This window comes from Medicago sativa, chromosome 5 (assembly GCF_051527215.1).
Source record: "Medicago sativa cultivar Bolivia chromosome 5, Bolivia_mono, whole genome shotgun sequence".
Classification (NCBI taxonomy): Eukaryota; Viridiplantae; Streptophyta; class Magnoliopsida; order Fabales; family Fabaceae; genus Medicago; species Medicago sativa.
The window spans coordinates 73,094,630-73,119,553 of record NC_140753.1 but is presented as its reverse complement, the minus strand read 5'-3'; the positions used below and the strand labels follow the sequence as shown (position 1 = coordinate 73,119,553).

Below are 24,924 nucleotides of genomic sequence, written 5' to 3'. Positions count from 1 at the left end.
CAGAAGTTTTGTACTATTTTGTGTCTATATTATTTTGGTGTTTGCTGATTATATATAATCTGCAATGGATTCCGAGTTAATAATACTCAATAATGCAAAACACATACTTGACACACACGTTCACAAGTATAGTAAACAGATACAATCAAATCAACAACTTAAAATTTTGGTAGCAAGTGGTCCTTATACTAGTAAGTCAGAAACTATTCATCAACCATTTCGAAATTTTATCTACAGAGACTACTGCACACATAGTTTTATATTCAAAATATAATTCAGAAAATTTAGTCATAGAATGAACTCCAAAAATATTAGGTCTTTAGCTACAAATCTGCAACTAACTGTTAACTCATCAAAGAAAATATATAGGTTAGAGTGAAACTGCTGCTTGAAACACTATTTGATGCCTTATTTTTCATTTTGAGGCAATTCTAATCAAGATTTTTGAAATGGAAATCCAAAAATTGCATAGGGAAAATATATATTTGAACTCATGTTTTGCAGTCATCATCTTAAAAATGTTGCGTATACATCAGATTGTATAATATCTAGCATGGTTTCAAATTGTTCACATCCACAATTGCGGCTGCAATATTGCTGTTGCAATAGCCTCTGCAACAACATCGCACAGCAATAGCAGGTTGATCTTCAATCATGTGTTATGAAGGCCTCAGGCACCACATCGGACCATTTTAGCTACTGCGGCAGCCAAATTGACTCACAAACGACTCGCCTTGGCCATGTTCGTTCAAATAAAAAATCCAAAATCTACTTCCGATCTAAAGAAAAATCTGACCTTAAAGCCTCACAATAGTACATGTCAAGCCCCTCCCTACCAACACCGTAAATTAAAGGTATATGTAAAGAATTATACTAAAATAGATATTTTTATAGTTTGTGTAAATGTAAACTTATTTCACGCCGCAATGCGCGTCATAGCGACTGCAATATCCACAACCGCAATGACTGCAACCATGGTATCTAGTATAATGGTGCTGTGGAGAAGGAATGAAAACCCCAACTCCAGCCTCTCAAGTGTGCCATTCAAAGATGACATTAAATAAGAATTCTGTAAAATATTAATGTGAATTTTTCAGAGTGTTCTTCATCAAGAAGCTGCAATATGATCTGCAGTGTGCAGGCCAAGCCGTCGCCGATGTGACTGATCGAAATTGGTGCAATTTAAAATCACCATTATATCATCATTTGAATATCCTTTATGAACATCAATCATGTATAGTTTAAGGCCTTACAATTACAGAATTCAAATAATGGAACGTTATCACAAGTGGAACAATTGAAGGGAACAGTGCACAATTCATAAGTTTTAGGGTTGATAGGTCTTTACCCCATGTAATATAGGTCATTTCTGGTTTTCCCCCCTGTAAATTTTTTTTTTTTATTTACCCCTGTAAATTTTTTTGTTTTGATTTACCTCCCTACTAGGCCAAACAAAAACCAATTTTTTTTCAAGAAATTTTCGTTTTTGTTTGGCCTATTAGGGGTAAATCAAAACAAATTTTTTTTACAGGGGTAAATAAAAAAAAATTTACAGCGGAAAACCGGAAATGACCTATATTACAGGGGATAAAGACCTATTAACCCTAAGTTTTATAAAGCAAAGAGGCGAATAACCAAGCCTTCTCGTCACCGAGAAAAGTGATTAATCATTGTTTTATTGACGATTATTATTGAAAATTAAACCAATATCCTCTCACCATTTTCGCAAGTGGATACTAGGATAATTTATTTCATATTTGATTCACAATAAAATCTATTAAACGACCTAAATGACTGTAAGAAGATCCACCCTCTAACAAAGTTTTCCTACTCTTTTCACTCATCTCTTTCACTTTCTTTCTGACCTCTCCATCCTTTTCCAACACATTCCTTATTCCTCTCTCAATCTTGTCAGCAGTTACAAGATAGTTAGGCTCACCATTGTACTCCACTCTATAATCTAACACAATCTCCACAGCCATCTTCAGCTCACACACCAATTGAAAAGCATTAGTCTGTTGTTCAGCAAAGAGCGGCCACGTGGCAATGGGCACACCAAAATATATGCTCTCAAGTATTGAATTCCAGCCACAATGGGAAACAAATCCTCCCGTGGCTGGGTGGGCCAATATTTGAGTCTGCGGAGCCCATCCAATGACCCTTCCAATCCCTGCTGTCCGATCTAAGAACCCTTCGGGTAAAACCAAGCCCAATTCAGTAAGAGAGTAATCAGAGGGTGCAACCATGGCGACGCCCTTTGGTTTGGGTTTACGAAGAGACCATATGAAATGGACACCACTATCCTCAATAGCACGTGTGATCTCCTTAATCTGATCCTCATCGAAAGTACCCCTAGTCCCAAAGCAGAGGAAAACTACAGAGGAAAGAGGTTGGTCATCAAGCCACTTGATGATATCATCTGAACCAACTGTTCCCTTGGTTTTGGGCTCAGGGTTTATAATGGGTCCGGCAGGATAAATAATCGGTAAACTAGCTAGATCAGGGTGAGAGAAAAAGGATTGAACCGCATGGGATTCTAGCTCTTCAAATGAATTTACTATAATGCCATTTGCTTTCTTGAGGCCACCAGCATAGTTCATAAAAAAGGATTCCCATTCCTTGTTTAGCATGGAACTGGGCAGGGAGTATATAGGAACCGAGTTGGCGAAAGTTGGTATGGCCAATTCAGTCTGCTGCTGCAACTGATTCGAATCTACATTGTCTCTTTCACGGAGAGTGTGAATATGAAGATTTGAACCAAGGGAAGCAACACCGGAAGTGAAGAAGACAAGCGAAGGGACTGAAAATTCTTTGGCAATATCAATCATATTGGTGCAGAACATGTCAACAACAAAGGCAGCGAGGGTTCCATGTTGTTCTCTACTAGTGAGATTAGAGACGGCTTGTTTGACGTTTGGTTTCTGTGCTTCGAGGAAAGCCATCATTCTGGAACTTGGTTCGATGTTTGGGGGAAGAGAAACTTCTGGAAGGTTGATGATGTTGAGAGAATCGGAGGTGGGAAGGGATTTAGTGTTAACATCGGATTGTGTTGTGTATGGGAGTTTCATGACTAAGACAGTTATTCGGAGGCGGTTATCACGGTTGGTTAGAAGCTTGGCAAACTCAAGGGTGGAATCTAGATGGCTTGGACCGGGAAAAGGGACAAACACAACTTCTGCTTTCTTCATCTTGGAGCATAGGATATATACCCTTACTCTATGTAAGTTACTGTTTTTTGAATTGTTCTTTGATATACTTGTTGATTATGAGTGGTGATACACATACCACCATAGGTGGCATACCACTCCTACACCCACATGAAAAAATGACATGTGGTATAGTGGGCCCCACAATCCACTAATTGTCCCTCTCTTCTCTTTTCCTTCATCCCTCTCTTCTCTTTTCCTTTTCCATCGATCTCTCTCACTTCTCTCTATCTCACCACCACACTCCTCTTAACCACCACCACTCCCTCTTTCTTTCACGTCTGCCACCACCACCGAATCCTCTCCTGCTGATGCAGGGTGAAATCATTATTACACATATTTCTTTTGTAACAATTTCTTGCACAAACACAAATTTTATTTCACATCTATTCCTTCCATTCAATTCAATCCCTCATCGGAAAGAAAAAGCTTCAGCACCTAAAATCTTTGAATACTTCGTTGTATGCGGAATCGGTCCTGAGATTCGATCCATTGATGGAAACAAAGGCTACCATGGCCCTGGTTGGATGTATCTTCCTTTTCTTCTCGATCAATTTCCACCTTCTACTCACTCTCTCTATCCTCCTCCACCTCCTCAGCTTCCAACTGTAAACATCTTCTTCCTATGCTTTCACTTTTTCGAGTTTAGATGATGTAATAATGCGAGTGATTGTTGATTGTAGTGTGTTCTTCCGGCTGGTGTTGAGTTCCATGCTTCAGGATTTGATCCGAACGATCCTTCCACGTTTCCGCGGAGTTATCCTATTGTTTTGACCGGTATGATTCTGTACTTGCATTTTCTATTCAACTTAAATTGCTACTTGATTTTGGTGTATGTGGAAGTTAGACATTGTTTATAGAAGCTTTCTGCATAGATTAAATGGTTTAAATAACTTAGGCCCTATCTGGATTATGGATAACCAACTTAATTAAGTGTTTATAGCATAAACACTTGTGTATAAGCTATTTCTATAACAATTGATAAGATAAAGTCAAACCAATATCTTATAAGCTAAGTAGTTGTTTTCATAAGTTATCCTGGAGTTTTTATAGAAATAAGCTGTGTCAAGTAGTTTTCACAAGCTATCTCAAAGAGTCTGACAAATGCTTATACCAGCAGATAAGCTCCAATAAGCCAATTCAAGCAGACACCTAGTTACTTGGTCGTGAACCTTAGGAACGAGGTCATGGTATACGGTTATTGTATGATTAGAGATTGTTAGTATATTGATCCATTCTTATACTGAGAAGTGTGGTATTAGTTGACATGTTCACGATAGCTTAAAATAATCAGGTTGTTTGTTTGATATATTTTGCAATGAATGAATTCAACAGTAAATAGCCATGAAGTGTGTTGTTATTGATGGGAATTTTACCAGAGGAAAATTAGTAACGTACAAGTTATGAAAGGATAAGTGAATTTCCAGTAGTGATAGTCTCTTGGTGTTACTCAATTTTATCTCAGTTGTTCGGTGATTTGTCATTTAGACTGTATATTCAACTCAGTTGTAAAATGGTTGTTTAGTCTGTATTTTCTTGTGGCAGGTATTCACTTCTAACTCTTGCATCAGAGGCCATTTGTCACCTAATCTATCCATTCCGATGGCAGGTATTCAATCCTTTACTTCTGTACTCCAGTCTGGAGTTCCAGTTCTCTCCTGTTTTTATCGCAACACCACCTTTAATGTTATGACTGATTGCTCATGGTCTTTTTTTTCTTCCTTTAATCACTATATCTAACTAAATGTTTAAGCAAACGTCCTCAAATAGATAAATTATGGCCCCCCTTCCCCAGTAAATTTTTTATCGCGTGGATAAATGTCTGTTTAGCAGTCCCACTTAAAATTTTCTATTCCGCTTCTTTATGCATATCACATTTGATTGTAATTTATCATGCTATTTTCCTAAAATGCTGACACCTTTTGTTGACCTGCTTCTAATGTTTGTTTTTTTCCTTTCTCTCAAGCATGTATACATTCCATTGCTGTTTTACTGTGGAGTAGAATATATTGATGCTCCTACACCATATATGATGGGACTTCATTCAGGTGTTGATACCACTGGTCTAACAATGGATGGTGTAAGTCTGCACTTCTCTTGTATGGAATGCTCAATTACAATGTTAGTTGTACTCACATGGATAATCATTTAAACACTCATCTTCTTGATAGTATCACACAATTGTCTTCAGTTTTTAATCGACAAAGTAAAGTTCACGGCAATAGTGGGTGATATGATATTAAGTCTTGACTTAGGGAAATATTCAACAAGAGATGACATCATTCATTCTTATGAAATTTTGAGTACATGGATTGATTGTAAGGTTGGGTTACTTGTCCTTTGTCATGATTCATTCTTATGATATTTTGAGTACATGAAATTTTCTTTCTGTACGTTTCTGTTATCTTCATTCTGTGTAATTGATCCATTAGAGATCTTCTTTCACATCAACATTATTGAAACTTTTCACTGCAATTTTAAGTTCATTACACTTGATGTCTTTATATTTTGCAGCATCTGAACAAATATGGATTAATTTAAGTCATTAGCATTTAAGTTATTTTCAATCAACTGATTATAGCTTATTTTGAAGGAGTTAATTGCTTTTAATAAAAATTAAGACATCAATAATTGTCCCATGAGTTATCTCTTTTGAACGAAATTATTTACATCTGGGAAATATAAACTAACCAAATATATGGTCTGTATGACCACATTTTTACAAATACGTGACCACTATTTTTTCCTAAATTAGAACTTGTCCGTCCTTAGGCGTGATAAACTTGCCGATTGTAAAACAGGTTATTTATGGTTGGAAATGCTTTTAGTGCAGTGATCAAATGAGATCATGTGTTCGATTCGCCTAAAACGGTATTATTTACATCTGGGAAAGAAAAACTAGCCAAATATATGGTCTGTATGACCACATTTTTACAAATACGTGACCACTATTTTTTCATAAATTGGAACTTGTCCGTCTTTAGGCGTGATAAACTCGCCGATTGTAAAACAGGTTATTTATGGTTGTAAATGCTTTTAGTGCAGTGATCAAATAAGATTATGCGTTCGATTCGCCAAAAACGAAATTATTTACATCTGGGAAATATTCAGAAATTAGAACTTGTCCGTCTTTAGGCGTGATAAACTCGTAAATTGTAAAATAAGTTATTTATTGTTGGAATTGCTTTTAGTGTAGTGATCAAATTAGATTATGTGTTTGATTCGCATAAAACAAGATTATTTATACATGGAAAATATAAACTAGCCAAATATATGTTTTGTGTGACCACATATTTTAAGGTGTGTGACCACTATTTTTTCAGAAATTAGAATTTGTCCGTCTTTAGGCGTGATAAACTTGCAGATTGTAAAAGAAGTTATTTATCGTTTGAAAGGCTTTTAATGTAGTGATCAAATGAGATCATGCGTTCTATTCGCCTAAAACGAAATTATTTACATCTGGGTAATATAAACTAGCCAAATATATGATATGTATGACCACATTTTTACAAATACGTGACCACTATTTTTTCATAAATTAGAACTTGTCCGTCCTTAGGCGTGATAAACTTGCCGATTGTAAAACAGGTTATTTATGGTTGGAAATGCTTTTAGTGCAGTGATCAAATGAGATTATGCGTTCGATTCGCCTAAAACGATATTATTTACACCTGGGAAAGAAAAACTAGCCAAATATATGGTCTGTATGACCACATTTTTACATATGCGTGACCACTATTTTTTCGTAAATTAGAATGTCTCACTGACTATTGGCTTGAATTGCTTTTTTTTTTTTTTGCACATGTAAGTTACAGATAACCAAATAAACGAACAATATAACCATAATTTGTCAAAGGCGTAACCATTTTTTCGTAAATTAGTATGTCTCACGACTAGTTTTAAACACATGAAAGAAAAAAAAACATGGTTACGCCTTTGTAAAATTGTGGTTACACACTTCAAATATTTGGTTATACATAATTTTCCTGTGAAAACAATATTATTTTAAGGCGAGTTATCACTGAAATATCAAAAGTGATAAAATGTAGTGAAAACAATATCATTTTAAGGCATTTTAAGGCGATATATGTATTCGAGTCTAAACTATTTACTCATTGTTTAATGATAATAAAGTGAGGTGAATGATCTTCATTGTTTGACAGACTTTAGGAAAACTATCCAAAAATGATCTGCGTTTAACCATTTTTTAACAAAGGTGTAACCACATTTTATTTTCATGACCAAATTGTCTTTATCACTATTTCACATGATATTAAGAGTTCAAGAAACATAGAATCTATATCTTTTGATATTTCAGTGATAAATTTCCCATTGATTTACAATAAATAAGGAATGTTTACAATACCTTAATATTACACATCCAAGTCAATACATTACAAAGAAATCTGTCAATTATCAAAGAATCACTCATTCTTTCTTGAGCCATTATATCATGTTATGGTCCTTCCCATACACTTTTCATCTTTTCTTCTAGTACAACCAATCCCTCCTCTTTGTTAAACTGGTAATACAAGACCTTGACTTTCATGATTCCAAGATCTTTCTTATCTTTCACCTTGGGTATATCAAGTCATGACAATTAACAACAACCTAAATTGAAGCTTCTTTTCAGTTTGTACTTCCAGATCAAGGGGTAATATTATAATTCCATTCCCAATCGTTTATATTGCTCAATGTCATCATTAAAAACCTGAAGTGTTAGTTATTGAGTCTTCTTGCAATCAACTAATTTTTTTGATCCCAAACAACAAACACATTACTAATCATTATCAAATGCAAAATAAAATATGCCACAAAACAACTCCAAAAATGAAAAATTACATACGGGTCCAATTTATACCAACAACAATCACATTAATATATGTACCTTGTTCCAAGAAACTTATAGAAACTGCTATTCAATTTCATACCAATGATCATCAATTGCAGAAATAGGAAAACTGAAATCCTCTAAAACATACATGTAGTACTTATAACATGAGTTATATGTGAATAATTTTCTATATTTGACAAACTTCTTCATTCCAATTAGTCTCCTTCTCATCCACGTCATTATTTTCACCACGTCATTATTTTCACCATTTCATCAAAGTAGATGTAGATTTTTCATAAATTTTCAGCGATAGTTTGATTTTAACTTCTTCGAGTCTCAGTGGCAAGGAGAGGCAATACATGTATATGTATAAATAGACGTGAAATTACCATCAGTCCTTACCCAAAATCCAGCAGTACTGAGAAATAAAAGAAGCATGGAATACGTGAACCAGCTGTGCAGCTGATAGCCATTGGACATAGCCAGTCGTAAGAGGTTAGAACTGCCAAAATGAAGTTGCCATTAGGAATAAAGTACACAGTCATTGTTATTGTGTCATGAACTACTAAGCACTGACACGGACACCAAGACACTGACACATCCGTAAAAATTTGAAAAATTAATGAATTAAATGTAATCACGTGTCGGTGTCGTGTAAACGTGTCGGACACCGGACACACTTTCCATCGAAAGTGTCAGTACTGCAAAGGTCATGAAGCATGACAACGTCTCAGAGTAGCAGACTTACATCGATTTGGCGAACAACACTGAGCATGAACCTATAGCCCCTGAAACCACAACATATGAAAATGGCAATAGCATACCCCAAATGGGTTTGAGGTCATGTCCTGAAATAGCAAGCAGAAGTTCACCTCGCCTGAAAATTTCACATTTTAATCAAAAAGAAAGAAATTGTTTAATTGAACTAATAACAAATAATTAAATCTTAGTCATTACTTGTAAACGGTGTGATGCAAGACTACAGAAGGAACGCGACATTGGTATATTTCTCTGTCAGCTGCTCTGGAGTATATACTGAAACACAAGCAGACCGTCACATTAATTAGTTTGCACCATTGAAATGAACATTTTTTCGCTTAATAATATTGACATTTTCTCTGAAGCTTAATATGGCTACCAGCTTAATTAACATATGAACATTGATTTCACAAGGAAACATAGAATCAATGTTTTGACTGAACTATGAAATATGTTACATACCAGGTGATTGGTGATTTCCAAACGCAACTAGAAAAACATTTCAAAGAACAATGAAAGTTGTGGCAACCAAAACCCTGTCTAAAAGACAATTATTAATTTAAGCCACAAGAACTTACATTGGTAGAACAATTTTGGTGAAAAGGAAAAATGAAACAGTAATCTCAATTCAAATTTGACATACTTGACTGTCACCATTTTGTTCAACACAAAGTAAGCGAATGCGAGGTTAGATACAAACTGAACAGATCCCAGAGCTGCAAGAAGCGACTGCGGAGAAGATAGAAGAATAGGTAATCAGAAGGAAAGGCATTACATTGCATGCATCAAATGAACTTTTTTTTAACGCTATGAAGCACTGACACGGACATCGGACACGACAATGACACGTCGACACCATAGTATTTTAAGAAAATGACATAACTGAATCTGAATGTAATCACATGTGTCAGTGTCGTGTCACTGAACATGCCTTCGATCATAAGATTCGGTGCTACAAAGTTTTAAAGTTTCATTAAATATATTTCAACAAAACAAAATAATGTAAAACTACTGCACACTACAATCATAAAATTACATATGTTGGGAAAAATATCCAATAAGTATCGTGGAAACATACCTGAGCAGCATAGCCAAAGGAAATGAAATTAAGGCAATTTCCAAGAAAGAAAAATAGGATACCTGCATATCAAAATTTATACAACAAAAAACAAGAATCAGGAACATGGTTAAAATGTGTGCAAAATCCACATACATAAATGCAACTACACTATACCGATTCTCCAACTCTGAAAGAATATAATAGGCTTCAGAGTCACCTTTCCAAAATTTGTAAACTTATTTCAAAGCAAATTTCGGTCTTTACCAGGTTTGGGTATAGGGTTTAACAACTAATTTCAAAACAAATTTCAATTTTGGAAAAATCTTTGTGGTTGGTGTTTCATGACTAGAGACATCTTCGACCACATCTTCTTTTGCTTTACCCCATAATTCATATAAAACTCATCTTCCTATTAGTGTTACCGATATCGGTCTTAACAATATAAAACATTCAAAATCAAAATTTACTAAATTCATAACTATTAATTACTTATCAGTGTTTATCCAATTTTTGAGAGCAATCACCAAAATCCACAAACCTTAAATACAAAGCCACATCATAAAATGGAATAAAAAAAATTAAGATAAAGTTCACCTTCAACATAGAGATTCAGTTTCCGACCGGATTCCGACGATGTGATCTCCAACGATGATAGAATAGGGTCATGACAGATAGAGGGAACAGGGTCACACGAAGATTATGATGCAGCCGTGAGTGTGAGCCTACGGTGGTTGTGAGGAGACAATGACAGACAAGAGAGGCGGCGGTGGGAGGAGGTCGTAGTTGTTGAGGGAAAAGGAGAGATGGAAGAGTGAGCTTAGAGAGATAGAAAGAGGAGAAGAATGAGCTTATGTGAAGGAAACTACCAAACTATCCCTTATCACGTGAATTTACCAAACCACCCCTGCCACATCAGCGGGTGTACCAAAAGGGTGTACCAAAAGAGTGGTTCACCAATCTTTTTCCTTTATTTATATAGGAAATAGGAGTGCAGCAGTAGGATTAGTCAGTGTAGAAATTTTAGAGGCGTGTGTTAAGACATCATTACTTTTCTTTTTTTATATGAATTGTGTTGTCACCATTAGTACTATACTATATGGTTTACATTACATTACATTATTTATAATTATTATCGATGCTACGTATATAACTGTCACACCTTCTAATTAAGGATGAATAGAATGAATACAACCGAAATCACTAATTTAAATACATGTTTAAATTGACGGTGAGTTTTGTATAATCACCACGTACTATTTAAACAAAAACCATTTTGTATTTTGATTTTGTCAACTTCATTGAAGTTTCAAACAAGAAAAGACTAAGTAAGGAATCTAAGAGTTGGAAGTGATGTCATGGCTTTGCTGGCTGGTATAAGATGTCAATTTATGTGGAATGAAAGTCACGTGAGATTCACATGTTTGTCTTTATATTATGGGGACAATGGATGCATGGGTGGCGGCTATTGGCTATTTTCATGTATTGACTGTGGAAAATTATTCAATAAATCATAATATGTGGTTTGTGGGCATGTGTTTGACTAAGGACAATGCAGAGCAGGCTGCCCCTTTTTATTTTGGATTGTTTTGGAACACTTTTCAACTACAAATCATCTCAAAATCCTTGTTCCCCATGAAAAATTAAAGTGTGACAATTCAATTTTACAAATCCTTGTTCACCATGAAAAATTGCACGGTCCATATATAAAGCTAGTGAGCAGTAAATATTTACTACCAATCCTACCTATCTCCCACTATGTCTATGACAAAAGCTTTTCAATCTCACCTCACTTTTATTCCACATAATTGCCATCCTAGACCAGTCAGCAATGCCATGACATCACTCCTAGGCTGAATTGACAAAATCATCACACCGCAATTAATTTTGTTGAAACTTTAAAGTGTATTTCATGTTAAAGTTAAAGTCGCACAGTGTAATTCCATCAAACTCGTTGTTAATCTAAACATGCACTTAATAATCTTCAAAAGTGAATTTAGTTGTATCCATTTTATTCATCCTTAATTAAAAGGTTATAATACATACAAAGACACGACACAATGATAATTGAAAAAACAAAGTAATGCAATGTAAACCATGTATATTTTAAATAGTGTACTGTTTGACAAGGACATACATGATCAAACACCAATAATCACACTAATGATTCTCTACATTATTTCTATTTCTATGCAACAAAAAGAAACATCAAAGAACAATAGAAAACACGGTCACTCACACTGAGTAAGTGCATATCCAGGATGAAAAAAACTGAAGTGGTGATTATCCCTTCACCTGGTGTTGGTCATCTAGTTTCCACCCTCGAGTTCGCAAAGCTTCTAATCAACCGTGATAACCGTCTCAGAATAACTGTCTTGGTCATGAAATTTCCACACACAACTGAAACCGATGTCTACACTAAATCCCTTCCCATCAATGATTCTCTTAACGTCATCGATCTTCCAGAATGTTCTCTTCCCCCGAACTCCAATATAACTTCCGGCATGGTGGATCTCCTCAAAGCTCAGAAACCAAACGTCAAAAGAGCCGTCTCCAACCTCACTAAAGCAGCAGAAAATGGAGTACTCGCTGCATTCATTGTTGACATGTTCTGCACCACCATGATTGATGTTGCAAAAGAATTTTCTGTCCCTACGCTCGTCTTCTTCACTTCTGGTGTTGCTTTCCTTGGTTTGAATCTTCATATTCACAATATGTTTGAACGAGACAATGTTGATTCCACTCAGTTGCTGCAGCAAACTGAGTTGGCCATCCCAAGTTTCGCTAACTCAGTTCCTTTAAACACTTTGCCCAGTTCAGTGCTACGCAAGGAATGGGAGTCCTTCTTCATGAGCTATGCAAAAGGCCTCAAGAATGCTGATGCCATTATTGTCAATTCATTTGAAGAGCTAGAATCCTATGCCGTTCACTCCTTTGTCTCTCATCCTGATCTAGCAGGTTTACCCATATTTCCGGTAGGACCAATATTAAACCCCGAGACCAAAACCAAGGGCACGGTTGATTCTGACAATATTGTCAAGTGGCTTGATGATCAACCTCCTTCCTCGGTGGTTTTCCTCTGCTTTGGGAGCAGGGGTTTTTTCGATGAGGATCAGGTAAAGGAAATCGCACTTGCTGTAGAGAATACTGGGGTCCGATTTGTGTGGTCTCTACGTAAATCACCACCTAAGGACACAATGAATGCACCATCTGATTACACTCTTTCTGATTTGAGTTCGGTTTTACCAGAAGGATTCTTAGATAGGACAGCAGAGATTGGAAGGGTTATTGGATGGGCCCCACAGACGCAGATACTAGCCCACCCAGCCACGGGAGGATTTGTTTCTCATTGTGGCTGGAATTCCACACTGGAGAGCATATATTTTGGTGTGCTCGTTGCCACATGGCCGCTCTTTGCTGATCAACAAACAAATGCTTTTGAATTGGTATGTGAGCTGAAGATGGCTGTGGAGATCGCATTAGATTATAGGTTAGAGTTTAATGGTGAGTCTATCTATCTTTTAACTGCCGACAAGATTGAGAGAGGAATAAGGAGTGTGTTGGATAAGGATGGAGAAGTAAGGAAGAAAGTGAAAGAGATGAGTGAAACAAGTAAAAAGACACTGCTAGAGGGAGGATCTTCTTACACTTATCTAGGTCGTTTGGTCGATTATATTATGAATCAGGTATCAGATTAAATTATGCTAGTACCCACTTTCAAAAAGGGTAGAGGCTATGTTTTAATTATCAACATAAATCAATCTAACAACCAATGACTAATCACTGTTGCAATGTGTAACTGCTGATGATAATGTTTGTTTTTGACAATCAAAAATCAAACTTAGAAATTGTTGTGTTTTGTATATGCAGGAGGCAAGTTTGTAGCTCTGTTTGAGATTGCTCTTTGGTTTCTGGTTTGAGGATTTTTCTGTTTTGTATTACATTGGTTTTATTGTGTACTAAATCTTTTTGGATCATTAAGAAAAGCAGTGTTGATGAAATTGACTCTTCTATGTTACTGTTACATTTTTATTCTTAACCAAATTGTGTTTACATACAAAAATTAAAATAAGTTAATACAATATAGAAGGAAACACTGTACACAAAAATAACAGGTCATAGTACAATATAAGTTCATAGAAAAATAAGCCACACTTTTGTGTCTATAATAAGTGCATCTATTTGTGCTACTTTCATCTTCAATTTGGAGAAGAACTTTCATACTGGTTTGTGCCACTTCCATATCTTAGATGAAGGTGTGCTACTTCAATTGTAACATATATATATTTATGAATTATGATGTAAATGTACCATTGAGCAGAAAAAATATTATTATGCAAGATTTCATCGGTGGATGCTAAACTATGTCATCCAATCAACCTACATAACTATTTCCATAACTGAAGAAGTTATTATGTAAGTCTAATTTGGTTTTCAAACAGATCAAAGGAATGCATCAAACATGAAGTAAAAGTCTATTTTTCTATCAAAATATAATTTTACTTTAAATGTACATTACCAACTTTAAACCAAACATGCAAACATAATAGAATATAAAAAGTGAAACATAGATGCATATTTACCACATTAAACAGCTCTTTATTCGAGAGATTGTCGGGAACTAAATATGTGCAACTCTGACCTTTTTGTATGTGGGTACTTGGACAATTTAATTTGATACCTGGTTCATAATATAATCAATTAAACGACCTAAATAATTGGAAGAAGATCCTCCCTCTAACAAAGTCTTCTTACTCTTTTCACTCATCTCTTTCACTTTTTTCCTGAACTCTCCATCCTTATCCAACACACTCCTTATTCCTTTCTCAATCTTGTCCGAAGTTAAAAGATAGTTAGGCCCACTACTATACTCCACTCTACAATCTAGTGCAATCTCCACAGCAATCTTCAGCTCACACACCAATTCAAAAGCAGTAACCTGCTCTTCAGCAAAGAGTGGCCATGTTGCAATGGGCACACCAAAGTATATGCTCTCGAGAGTGGAATTCCAACCACAATGTGAAACAAATCCTCCTGTGGCTGGATGGGATAGTATTTGGGTTTGTGGAGCCCAACCAATCACCCTTCCAATCTCTGCCGTACGATCTAAGAATCCTTCAGGTAAAATCGAACACAAATCAGAAAGAGTGTAATCAGAAGGTGCAGCCCTGGCACCCTTCGGTGCAGGTTTACGGAGAGACCATATGAAGTGGGCCTTACTATTCTCAATAGCATATGCGATCTCCTTAACCTGATCCTCATCAAAACAACCTTTGCTTCCGAAGCAAAGGAAAACTACCGAGGAAAGAGGTTGATCATCAAGCCACTTGATGATATCAGAACCAACAATGTCCTTGGTTTTGGGCTCAGGACCTAATATGGGTCCTACCGGATATATAATCGGTAAACTTGTTAATTCAGGATGAGAGAAAGAGGACTGAACCGCATGTGATTCTAGATCTTCAAATGAATTTACTATGATTCCATCGGCATTCTTGAGGCCTCTTGCAGAGCTCTTGAAAACCGATTCCCATTCCTTGCTTAGCAGGGAACGAGGCAATGAGTTTGAAGGAAACAAATTGGCGAAAGTCGGGATGGCTAACTCGTTCTGCTGCAGCAACTGAGTTGAATCTATTTGTTCAAACAGATTGTGAAGATAAAGAGTCAAACCAAGGAAAGCAACACTGGAAGTGAAGAAGACGAGTGTAGGGATGGAGAACTCTTTGGCAACATCAATCATGGCTGTGCAGGACATGTCAACAACGAAAGCAGCAAGGACTCCGCTTTCTTCTCCAGTAATGAGGTTAGATACGGCTTGTTTGACGTTTGGTTTCTGAGCTTCAAGGTGAGCGGACATGGAGGAAACTGGATTAGTGTTTGGGGGAAGAGAGCATTCTGGAAGGTTGATGACGCGGAGTGAATCGGAGATTGGAAGGGATTTAGTGTATACATCAATTTCAGTGGCGTGTGGGAATTTGATGACTAAAACAGTTATTCGGAGACGGCTATCACGGTTGATTAGAAGTTTGGCGAACTCAAGGGTGGAAACTAAATGGCCAACACCAGGAGAAGGGATAAACACCACTTCTGCTTTCTTCATGTTGTGAGTGACTCTCTATTTTTTGGTGGTAGAAGTGTGTGTGTGTGTGTGATTCTATGAATTTGATATTTGATATAAATGTTTTATTACATAGGAACAAGATGAATTAGTGTACAGAATTAGCATCATTTATTTACCAAAAAAAGAATCAGTATCATTTATCATCATTTATATATGTCATGTGTATATGGATCGTGAAAAATTATGTGCTGAAAAAGAATTAGTATAATTTATCTTGTTGGAATTTTTTTCACATTTTAGTTTTTAATCTAAAACAACATTATCAATAGTAGCTTGCTGGCTGGTAGTGATGTCATGGCTTTGCTGGCTGGAATGAAAGTCAAGTGAGATTTAAATGTTTGTCTTTAAATTATTCAATGGATAGATGGGTAGCAGCTATTGGTTATTTTAGCATCTACAATTAAAGTGCATGTATTGACCATGGAAAATCATACAATAATTCATACTATGTGGTTTGTGGGCATGTGTTTGACTAAGGACAATGCAGTGCAGTGCAGGCTGCCTCTTTTTTCTATAATATTTTGGATTGGTTTGGAGCTTTGTGGATTGAATATTTTACAATAATTTCTTCTTGACCGCAATCTCATGGCTCTAGCTTCTTATAATAATAAATGTTCTTGTTTTTTTTAGTTCTGTAAAATGAAGTTCATAAATGTCAGGATTTACTTTTAACTGCCGACAAGATTGAGAGAGGAATAAAGAGTGTGTTGTATTAGGATGGAGATGTAAGGAAGAAAGTGCAAGAGATAAGTGAAACATGTAAGAAGACTCTATTAGAGGGAGGATCTTTGGTTTCTGATTTCAGAATTTCTCTGTTTTGCATTACCTTGGTTTTATCTGATAGTACATCTTTTTTAGTGGGATTGAGAACATCTTGTACTCAATTTGTGCAGGTCTTTAATGAAATCTTTTGGATCATTAAGAAAAGCGGTGTTGATAAAATTTACTCTTCTTCTGTGTTACTGTTACATTTTTATTCTTAACCAAATTGTCTTTACATACAAAAATTAAAGGCCAAATACCTCCTGCAATCTTTTAAGTTAGATGTTTATAACAAACTAGTTATTTTAAGTTTTTTTGTTACAATTTGTGCACAAGCTTCATTCATTGAGTAGAAGTTATTACAATATATAAGGATGAGTACACCGGACACAAAAATAACATGTGCGCCTCTGACCTTTTTGTAAGTGGGGTACTAGGATAATTTGATTTCATACCTGGTTCATAATATAATCAATTAAACGACCTAAATAAGCGGAGGAAGATCCACCCTCTAACAAAGTCTTCTTACTCTTTTCACTCATCTCTTTCACGTTTTTCCTGAACTCTCCATCTTTATCCAACACACTCCTTATTCCATTCTCAATCTTGTCAGCAGTCAAAAGATAGTTAGGCCCAGTGTTATACTCCACCCTATAATCTAACGCAATCTCCACGGCAATCTTCAACTCACACACCAATTCAAAAGCATTAACCTGTTGTTCAGCAAAGAGCGGCCATGTTGCAATGGGCACACCAAAATATATGCTCTCGAGTGTGGAATTCCAGCCGCAATGTGAAACAAATCCTCCTATGGCTGGATGGGCTAGTATTTGGGCTTGTGGTGCCCAACCAATCACCCTTCCAATCTCTTCTGTTCGATCTAAGAATCCTTCGGGTAAAACCGAACACAAATCAGAAAGAGTGTAATTAGAGGGTGCAGCCATGGCGCCCTTTGGTGCTGGTTTACGGAGAGACCATACGAAGTGCGCCCCACTATTCTCAATAGCATGTGCGATCTCCTTAACCTGATCCTCATCGAAACAGCCCCTGCTCCCGAAGCAGAGGAAAACAACCGAAGAAAGAGGTTGATCATCAAGCCACTTGATGATATCAGAACCAACGACTTCCTTGGTTTTGGGCTCAGAACTTAATATAGGTCCTACCGGATATATAATTGGTAAACTTGTTAATTCTGGATGAGAGAAAAAGGAGTGAATCGCGTGTGATTCTAGCTCTTCAAATGAATTTACTATAATGCCATCGGCATTCTTGAGGCCTTTTACGAAGCTCGTGAAAAACGGTTCCCATTCCTTGCTTAGGACGGAACCAGGCAATGAGCTTGAAGGAAACAAGTTGGCGAAAGTCGGGATGACTAACTCTTTCTGCTGTTGCAACTGAATTGAATCAACGTTGTCTCGTTCACGGAGGGTATGAATATGAAGATTCAAACCAAGGGAAGCAACGCCAGAAGTGAAGAAGACGAGCATAGGAACTGAAAATTCTTTGGCAATATCAATCATGGTGGTGCAGAACATGTCAACAACGATGGTGGCAAGGACTCCGTTTTCTCCTCCTCCGTTGGTGAGGTTAGAGACGGCTTGTTTGACATTTGGCTTATTAGCTTCGAGGAGAGCAGGCATGGCAGCGAAACCTGGATTGGTGTTTGGGGGAAGAGAAACTTCTGGAAGGTTGATGATGTTGAGAGAATCTGAGATAGGAAGGAATTTAGTGCTGACATCATTTTCTGTTATGTGTGGGAATTTGATAACTAAAACAGTTACTCGGAGACGGTTATCACGATTGATTAGAAGCTTCGCGAACTCAAGGGTGGAAACTAGATGGCTCACACCAGGAAAAGGGATAAACACCACTTGTGCTTTCTTCATCTTGAAGCAAAGTATATACACTTACTCTGTGTAACTTTTTTTTTTTTTAATTGTTCTTTGATATACTTGTTTACTTATATAGGAAATAGGAATAGGAAACCTCCAAATTCAGTAGGACTGATTAGTGTAGAGATTCTAGAAAATCGGTAAGAATATTGAAGGCGTGTCATGACAGCATTACTTATATATATGGTTTACATTACATTTGATAGCTTACATTTTTCTTTTAAATTATTATCAACGTATCGTTGTCAAACTTTCTTTTTTTATCGACGTATCACTGTCATACTTTCTAAATATGGATGGATAGAATGGATAGAATCGATACAGTAAGTATTGTTCATGTGGTAAAAAGACAGAAGAATAGTTGACGTACTGGGGTGTAAATTCGAATAAGCAATTGTCTATTTTTCAATATTTAGTGGATATGAATTTGGTCACTAGACTATTTGGAAATAAAAAAATAATAATACTTTTGAAATCACTTTTGGGAGAAGAGAAGAGATTTAATTAACTTAAGTGTATGTTTAGATAGATGATAAGTCCGGTAAAATTAAGGTTTTACAAGTGTGCAGGCTGTTGAACTGTGATTTAAAACCAAAAACATACTTTAGACAAAAGGGTTAATTATGTTTTTGGTCCCTACAAAATTGCAACCTTGTAAATTTAGTCCTTACTTAATTTTAATAGCATTTTTAATCCTTACAAAAAAAATTTACTTATAATTTTAGTCCCTGCTAAAATAAATTTTGTTTAATTATCCTTAAACTCTTAAATTTTTTAACGATTCTTTTTATACAAGTTTAGAACACTATGAAAGGTTCATTTACTAAAATCTATAATTTTTTAACATGAAATAAATTAAATATGAATTTTTTAAAACGGCAAAAGTTTAAGATATAAGTAACAAAAATATGGACGTAGAAATCAAATTTTTGCGATATTTTTTTCGGATGACCTTTTAATAACGTTCTTAACACGCCTGTAAAAAATTGTTGAAAAACTTAAGAGTTTAAGCATAAATTAGACAAATTTGGATTGAGTAAGGACTAATATTGAGTGCAGAAATTTTTTGTAGGGATTAAAAATGCTATTAAAATTAAGTAAGGACTAAACTTACAAGGTCGCCATTTTGTAGGGACCAAAAACATAATTAACCCTAGAAAAAATGACATCTGTGTTGTGATTTGGTCAAAGGAATTTTAGAAGTGACGTCATGGCTTTGCTGGATGGCATGTGATGAGAACTTTGTGGAATGATGTTGAAATGTTGTCTTTATATTATCGTGCATGTATGGACTGTGGAAAATTATATTCAATAATTCTTAATGTGGTTTGTAAGCATATGTGTATGACTAAGAACAAAAGGAGTGCAGGCTGCCTCCTTTTTCAATTATATTTTGGATCGTTTTGGAGCTTTGCAGACCGAATTTTTTAAGTGATGATATCCTCTAGAGTGCACTCTTATGATTCTAGATTCTTAGAATATACTCCTATGTTTTTGTTTATTTTTTAGTTCTGTAAAATGTAGTTAGAGATCCGGACTCAATAAAAAGGAGTGATGTACACGCAAACATTCCGATGCTCAAATTAGTGTATGATAATTAAGTAGAGTGAGAGGTTTATGAGGAAAAAATGTGTGTACCTTATGGTGATCCCATTGAGGGAATTGCGACGCGAGTCTCGGTGTTGTCTACCAATCATTGTGTGATACTATAAATCACCTGGTGTTTGCCAGCTAGGGAGGTATGTTGAGCAGGGCCTTTGTGTGTGTTCCCTGTGTGAGTCCAATTTAAATTGGGCCTGGCCAAGTCTGTCACACTTTTGCTCATTCCCATCTCAAACTACCAAAAATAACTCCAACGTGAATTAAATCCGAACACCAACGTGAGTTAATTCACGTTGGTAACATATTCTCTTTCAATCACTTTTCCATTTCCACACATCTTGACTAGTGCACATGACATTGACACACATCTCACTCCCACTTCAAGCATATACCGAAAGTCTTTGTCTTGGTCTTGTTTGGATTAGATCTATTTTGCCATCTTCCTAAGAAGATTATAACCCGCTTATGAAGTGGGAGTGGGATGTGTGTCAATATCATGTGCATTAGCCAAAATGTATGGGAATGGAAAAGTGATTGAAAGAGAATATGTTACCAGCGTACGCTAGTGTTCGGAACGTGATTTAACTCACGTTAGGGTTATTTTTGTAGTTTGAAGTAGGATCGAGCAAAAGTGTTTGAAAGAAGAGCAATTTTCACACTTTTCAACCACAAATCATCTCAAAATCTCGATCCCTTAAAAGATTGTCTCAGAAGATAAACATATATCAGAACAAAAACCTATGTTAGAATGCATATGAAAATGAAGGTATTGTAATAAGTGTGGAAATTGTATAACCATAAAGCAAAACAGAGAAATCACAGTTAACCAATCAAAGAAAAATATATAAGCCGAATTAACTGCTGCTTGAAACACTATTCTGGGGTTCTGGGTAAATAATTATCATTCCCTTGAGACATAATATATTGTTTAATACGTATTACATTCCGTCACACTGCATCTGATATAAATCCAACACCAACTAGTACAGGTGGCCAATGAATAGTATCAAAATTACACGTGTCATGACACGACACAAACAAATCCAAAACTCAGATAAGAAAACAAAACCTTAATAAGGAAAAGGGAAAGTGATGCATCGTCATGCATGTTAAATTTGATTTTGAACAACCTTAAACAACAATGGATCAGAATATCTACCTTAAAAACTCAAAGTGGGTATCAACAGTAGCAAGCATATGGATTCAATGCACCAGTGGATCACTCTACACTTTCTCAATCTACTCACAAACACTCAAGTCAACGCAACACTACGATCAGTCAACACTCGACATAGTTTCTGTTTCCAAAGACATTGGAGCAAACATCGGTGTCTTGTCTGGTCTCATATACGATTTTCTTGCCACGAGAACAAGAACTGGGCCGTGGGTTGTTCATTTGTTGGGCTCGGCCCAATGCTTCTTGGGCTATTTTCTTATGTGGGCTGCTGTCTCCGGTCTCCTTCCGCCGGTGCCGGTGCCGGTCATGTGTCTGTTTATGTTTGTGGCTGCTCATGCTCAGAGTTACTTTAATACTTCTAACGTTGTTACTGGTGTTCGTAACTTTCCTAATTATAGTGGAACCATTGTTGGTATCTTGAAGGTGTTCTCTTTTTCTCATAATTCTTTTGGGTGTTGATGATCATAGGTTTTTTTTTTTTGGTAGATGGTGTTTAGTTTACTGATTATTAGTGTAGTATTAGTACTTTTACAAATTACTTTTGTGTTTTTTTTTTAACCGGGTATCCTCATCACGCAATCGCAGAGACTAATCCCGGCTAAGCTGGATTTGAATCCAAGATCTTTGTTAAGATGGAAAAGATGTCTTAAGATTTTATCCAAGTGTTAACTTTTGTGTTTTTGATATAAATAGAAGCTCTAGTTTGAAGTGAGTCATGACCAGTTAGTCTCCACATTTAAGAAATGGCAAAGTAATTGTTTAACATTTTGATGAATTTGGACTAAGAAATAGAGCTCAATACAAGTTCTAAACCAATTTTTAGAAACCTTTTACAACTAAGCTTATCCTAAATATTGTGGTAACTTAGCATTGTTGACCCTATTAGATGACATAGAAACTAATTAATTGAGGTCTTCAATTTCGGGACTAATTTACCGTATCAAAATTTTGAAAACCAAATTGGGTGGCCTTACTCTTTTGTTTTTGACCCACCATAGAATCTTTAACCCAGTAGGCACCTCAAGGGGTCCACTATAAGACTGATCATATGTCAGCAGCGGAACAAACGATTTTTTATGGGTTGGGTGGCTTCCCAAACAGCGAGACTCCATGAATAGAATTCACCTTCTTTTTAAGGGGATACTCGTGTTACCAACTCCCGCAACACCAACATGATGGTGTTCGCTCTTTTAGGTTTCATTGAACTACTATTATATGCTGCATATATATATACATGCTTGAATATCTATTTTCAATTTGCTTCTTATATTTCATGATTTTAATAAATGCAATGTTGACGAAATGCGGAAATAAGCAACATCAAGTTGCATAAATAGTTGGGTGTTGATGATGGGTGTTTAGTTTTATGATTGCTTAATAATGGGTATTACCATTGAGTTAGTTTTTTTTGATATAATTGAAGTTTTAGGATCACGAAAATATTCTACATCATTTTCTTAACTAATGCCTTTATGAGACTGTTTAGCATATAGCTTTCAATGTTTAGTGTCTGGTATTGCATCATGTTCATATTCAGGCATTTGATGTCTTTATTGTAGGGATTTCTAGGCCTAAGTGGAGCAATATTAATTCAAGTGTATCGAACAGTATTCAACAACAAGCCTGTGTCATATCTGCTGATGCTATCACTCTTACCACCTATTAACACTTTGATCCTTATGTGGTTTGTAAGAATCCACGACACTCATCATGAGGGAGAGTCGGAAAAGAAGTATCTCAACATATTTTCTGTGATGGCTCTAGTTATTGCTGCATATCTTATGATTGTGATAATCCTAGAGAATATCCTCACTCTACAATTATCGATTCGCATATTTACATTTGTTGTTCTTATGGTGTTGCTTGCCTCACTTCTTTGCATCACATTTAAAGCACACGAAAATAACTTTTCCAATAGCGCTTCAGAAAGTTTTCTTGCTGAAGGGTCCAACTTAATTGCAAGAGAAGATTCCTCCAACAACCCTTTACCAGCTGATGATACTAACAGCCAAAGGACTTTGCAACAAGGAGGAAATCTAAATCTTTTCCAAGCAATGAAAACGTTGAACTTTTGGATTTTGTTTGTTTCTATGGCATGTGGAATGGGATCAGGACTGGCAACGGTTAATAATATGAGCCAAATAGGGGAATCCCTTGGCTATTCAACTCTTGAAACAGGTTCTTTGGTTGCTTTATGGAGCATATGGAATTTTCTCGGCCGTTTCGGAGGTGGTTATGTCTCGGATTATTTTTTACACACAAGAGGATGGGCAAGACCATTTTTTATGGTGATCACTTTGATGACCATGAGCATCGGTCATGTAGTGATTGCTTATGGACTTCCGGGCGCTCTATATGTCGGTTCGATATTAGTCGGTATTTGTTATGGTTCTCAGTGGTCCTTAATGCCTACAATCACTTCTGAGATATTTGGTGTAGGACATATGGGTAGCATATTCAACACCATTACTATAGCAAGTCCAGTGGGATCTTATATATTCTCTGTAAGAGTACTTGGGTACATTTATGATAAAGAAGCATCAGAAGAAGGAAATATATGTGTTGGGACTCATTGTTTTATGCTTTCTTTTCTCATTATGGCTTCTGCTACTATTGTTGGTTCTTTGACAGCTTTATGTTTGTTTTTGAGGACAAGACAATTTTATGGTCAGGTTGTGCTTAGGAGAATTCAAAATAATTTGTGATGAAATTAAGAGTGATGTATATTCCCTTTAAGGAGTATTGAACTTGTTGGGGTTCAACGACTTGATAGTAATATACTTGTGCTTCCTTCACTTTGTGTGTGTGTGCTTGGGCATGCATATTTGTGTAACTCACTATGTAGCAATGACACAAACACGGACATCAAACATGATACTAACATTGACACATTAATACTTGTAATAATTTGAGAAAAGGAATAAGTGAATGTAACCACATCATGTGTCGGTGCTACATAGAACTCGCTGTCTTTGATTTTTGATACACTAGAGTTTGTTGTGGTCCTGTGGATCATCCTCATAAACGTCATGTAATGTGATTAATATGCCGCATACAGGTTATAAATTGAGGTTTTAGTGTTTATTGCTTGCAGTAATCTTCCTGCATTTCATGTGATCCTAGTTTTTCCTAACTCAATATTCTATGCTAGAGGGTTGTTAGGAAGTTCGGAGGAGCGTCACGAGCCACAACAGACTAAGGATATGGATCACTGAGAGATCTGGATACCACAGCTCCACCCAAAAGATTCAGGATTTGATGTCAAGGTTTCTCGGGGTGCTTGTCATTTGCGCTTCATTGCTTCCTCTGCTCCCTCAGACTCCCCATCACGTGTATGACTACCAAAGTTTGTGTCTATTCTATATGTTAGTATTGAATATCAACATTACAGATACATAAGGTCAACATTATGCAGCTGTTTAGATCACTACATAACATGATTTATGTCTATTCCTAGACATGTTACATGGTAAGTCCAAATGAGAAGAGTAGTACAAGGAGTGAGGAAATATTT

The 24,924-nt window shown here is 36.2% G+C and overlaps 6 protein-coding genes and 1 long non-coding RNA gene across 8 annotated transcripts; 3 read left to right on the top strand and 4 right to left on the bottom strand.

Annotated features, from left to right (window-relative positions):
- Positions 1–1,660: 1,660 nt before the first annotated feature.
- On the bottom strand, positions 1,661–3,247 carry LOC146924786 (anthocyanidin 3-O-glucosyltransferase 6-like). The gene has a single exon (XM_085709745.1). The coding sequence runs from the start codon at positions 3,186–3,188 to the stop codon at positions 1,752–1,754; it is 1,437 nt and encodes a 478-aa protein (XP_085565871.1). The 5' UTR covers positions 3,189–3,247; the 3' UTR covers positions 1,661–1,751.
- Positions 3,248–3,412: 165 nt separating this feature from the next.
- Positions 3,413–5,651, top strand: LOC146924785 (uncharacterized). Its single transcript, XR_015010260.1, has 4 exons — positions 3,413–3,814; positions 3,890–3,983; positions 4,752–4,815; positions 5,173–5,651. It is a non-coding gene; the product is annotated as an uncharacterized LOC146924785 (long non-coding RNA).
- Positions 5,652–7,493: 1,842 nt separating this feature from the next.
- Positions 7,494–11,671, bottom strand: LOC146924784 (putative magnesium transporter NIPA8). The gene is made up of 8 exons (XM_085711893.1): positions 11,645–11,671; positions 10,034–10,094; positions 9,878–9,939; positions 9,443–9,528; positions 9,262–9,339; positions 8,998–9,075; positions 8,789–8,917; positions 7,494–8,542 (listed from the first exon to the last, which is right to left on the bottom strand). Exons 1-8 carry the CDS (start codon positions 11,669–11,671, stop codon positions 8,377–8,379), a joined length of 687 nt encoding a protein of 228 aa, XP_085568019.1. The 3' UTR covers positions 7,494–8,376.
- A 271-nt stretch (positions 11,672–11,942) lies between these two features.
- On the bottom strand, positions 11,943–16,203 carry LOC146924782 (anthocyanidin 3-O-glucosyltransferase 6-like). The gene has a single exon (XM_085709739.1). It carries the CDS (start codon positions 15,954–15,956, stop codon positions 14,526–14,528), a length of 1,431 nt encoding a protein of 476 aa, XP_085565865.1. The 5' UTR covers positions 15,957–16,203; the 3' UTR covers positions 11,943–14,525.
- Positions 12,030–13,857, top strand: LOC146924783 (putative UDP-glucose flavonoid 3-O-glucosyltransferase 3). 2 transcript variants are annotated; one of them, XM_085709736.1, is made up of 2 exons: positions 12,030–13,542; positions 13,727–13,857. In XM_085709736.1, exons 1-2 carry the CDS (start codon positions 12,118–12,120, stop codon positions 13,739–13,741), a joined length of 1,440 nt encoding a protein of 479 aa, XP_085565862.1. In that variant the 5' UTR covers positions 12,030–12,117; the 3' UTR covers positions 13,742–13,857. The 2 variants fall into 2 exon arrangements, with proteins under 2 accessions (XP_085565862.1, XP_085565863.1); XM_085709737.1 differs by lacking the exon at positions 13,727–13,857 and having other exon boundaries at positions 12,118–13,721.
- Positions 16,204–16,873: 670 nt separating the features above from the next.
- On the bottom strand, positions 16,874–18,850 carry LOC146924781 (anthocyanidin 3-O-glucosyltransferase 2-like). The gene has a single exon (XM_085709738.1). The coding sequence runs from the start codon at positions 18,623–18,625 to the stop codon at positions 17,189–17,191; it is 1,437 nt and encodes a 478-aa protein (XP_085565864.1). The 5' UTR covers positions 18,626–18,850; the 3' UTR covers positions 16,874–17,188.
- A 2,300-nt stretch (positions 18,851–21,150) lies between these two features.
- Positions 21,151–24,503, top strand: LOC146924780 (protein NUCLEAR FUSION DEFECTIVE 4-like). Its single transcript, XM_085709735.1, has 2 exons — positions 21,151–21,833; positions 22,970–24,503. The coding sequence occupies exons 1-2, from the start codon at positions 21,375–21,377 to the stop codon at positions 24,113–24,115; spliced, it is 1,605 nt and encodes a 534-aa protein (XP_085565861.1). The 5' UTR covers positions 21,151–21,374; the 3' UTR covers positions 24,116–24,503.
- The last annotated feature ends 421 nt before the right edge of the window (positions 24,504–24,924 follow it).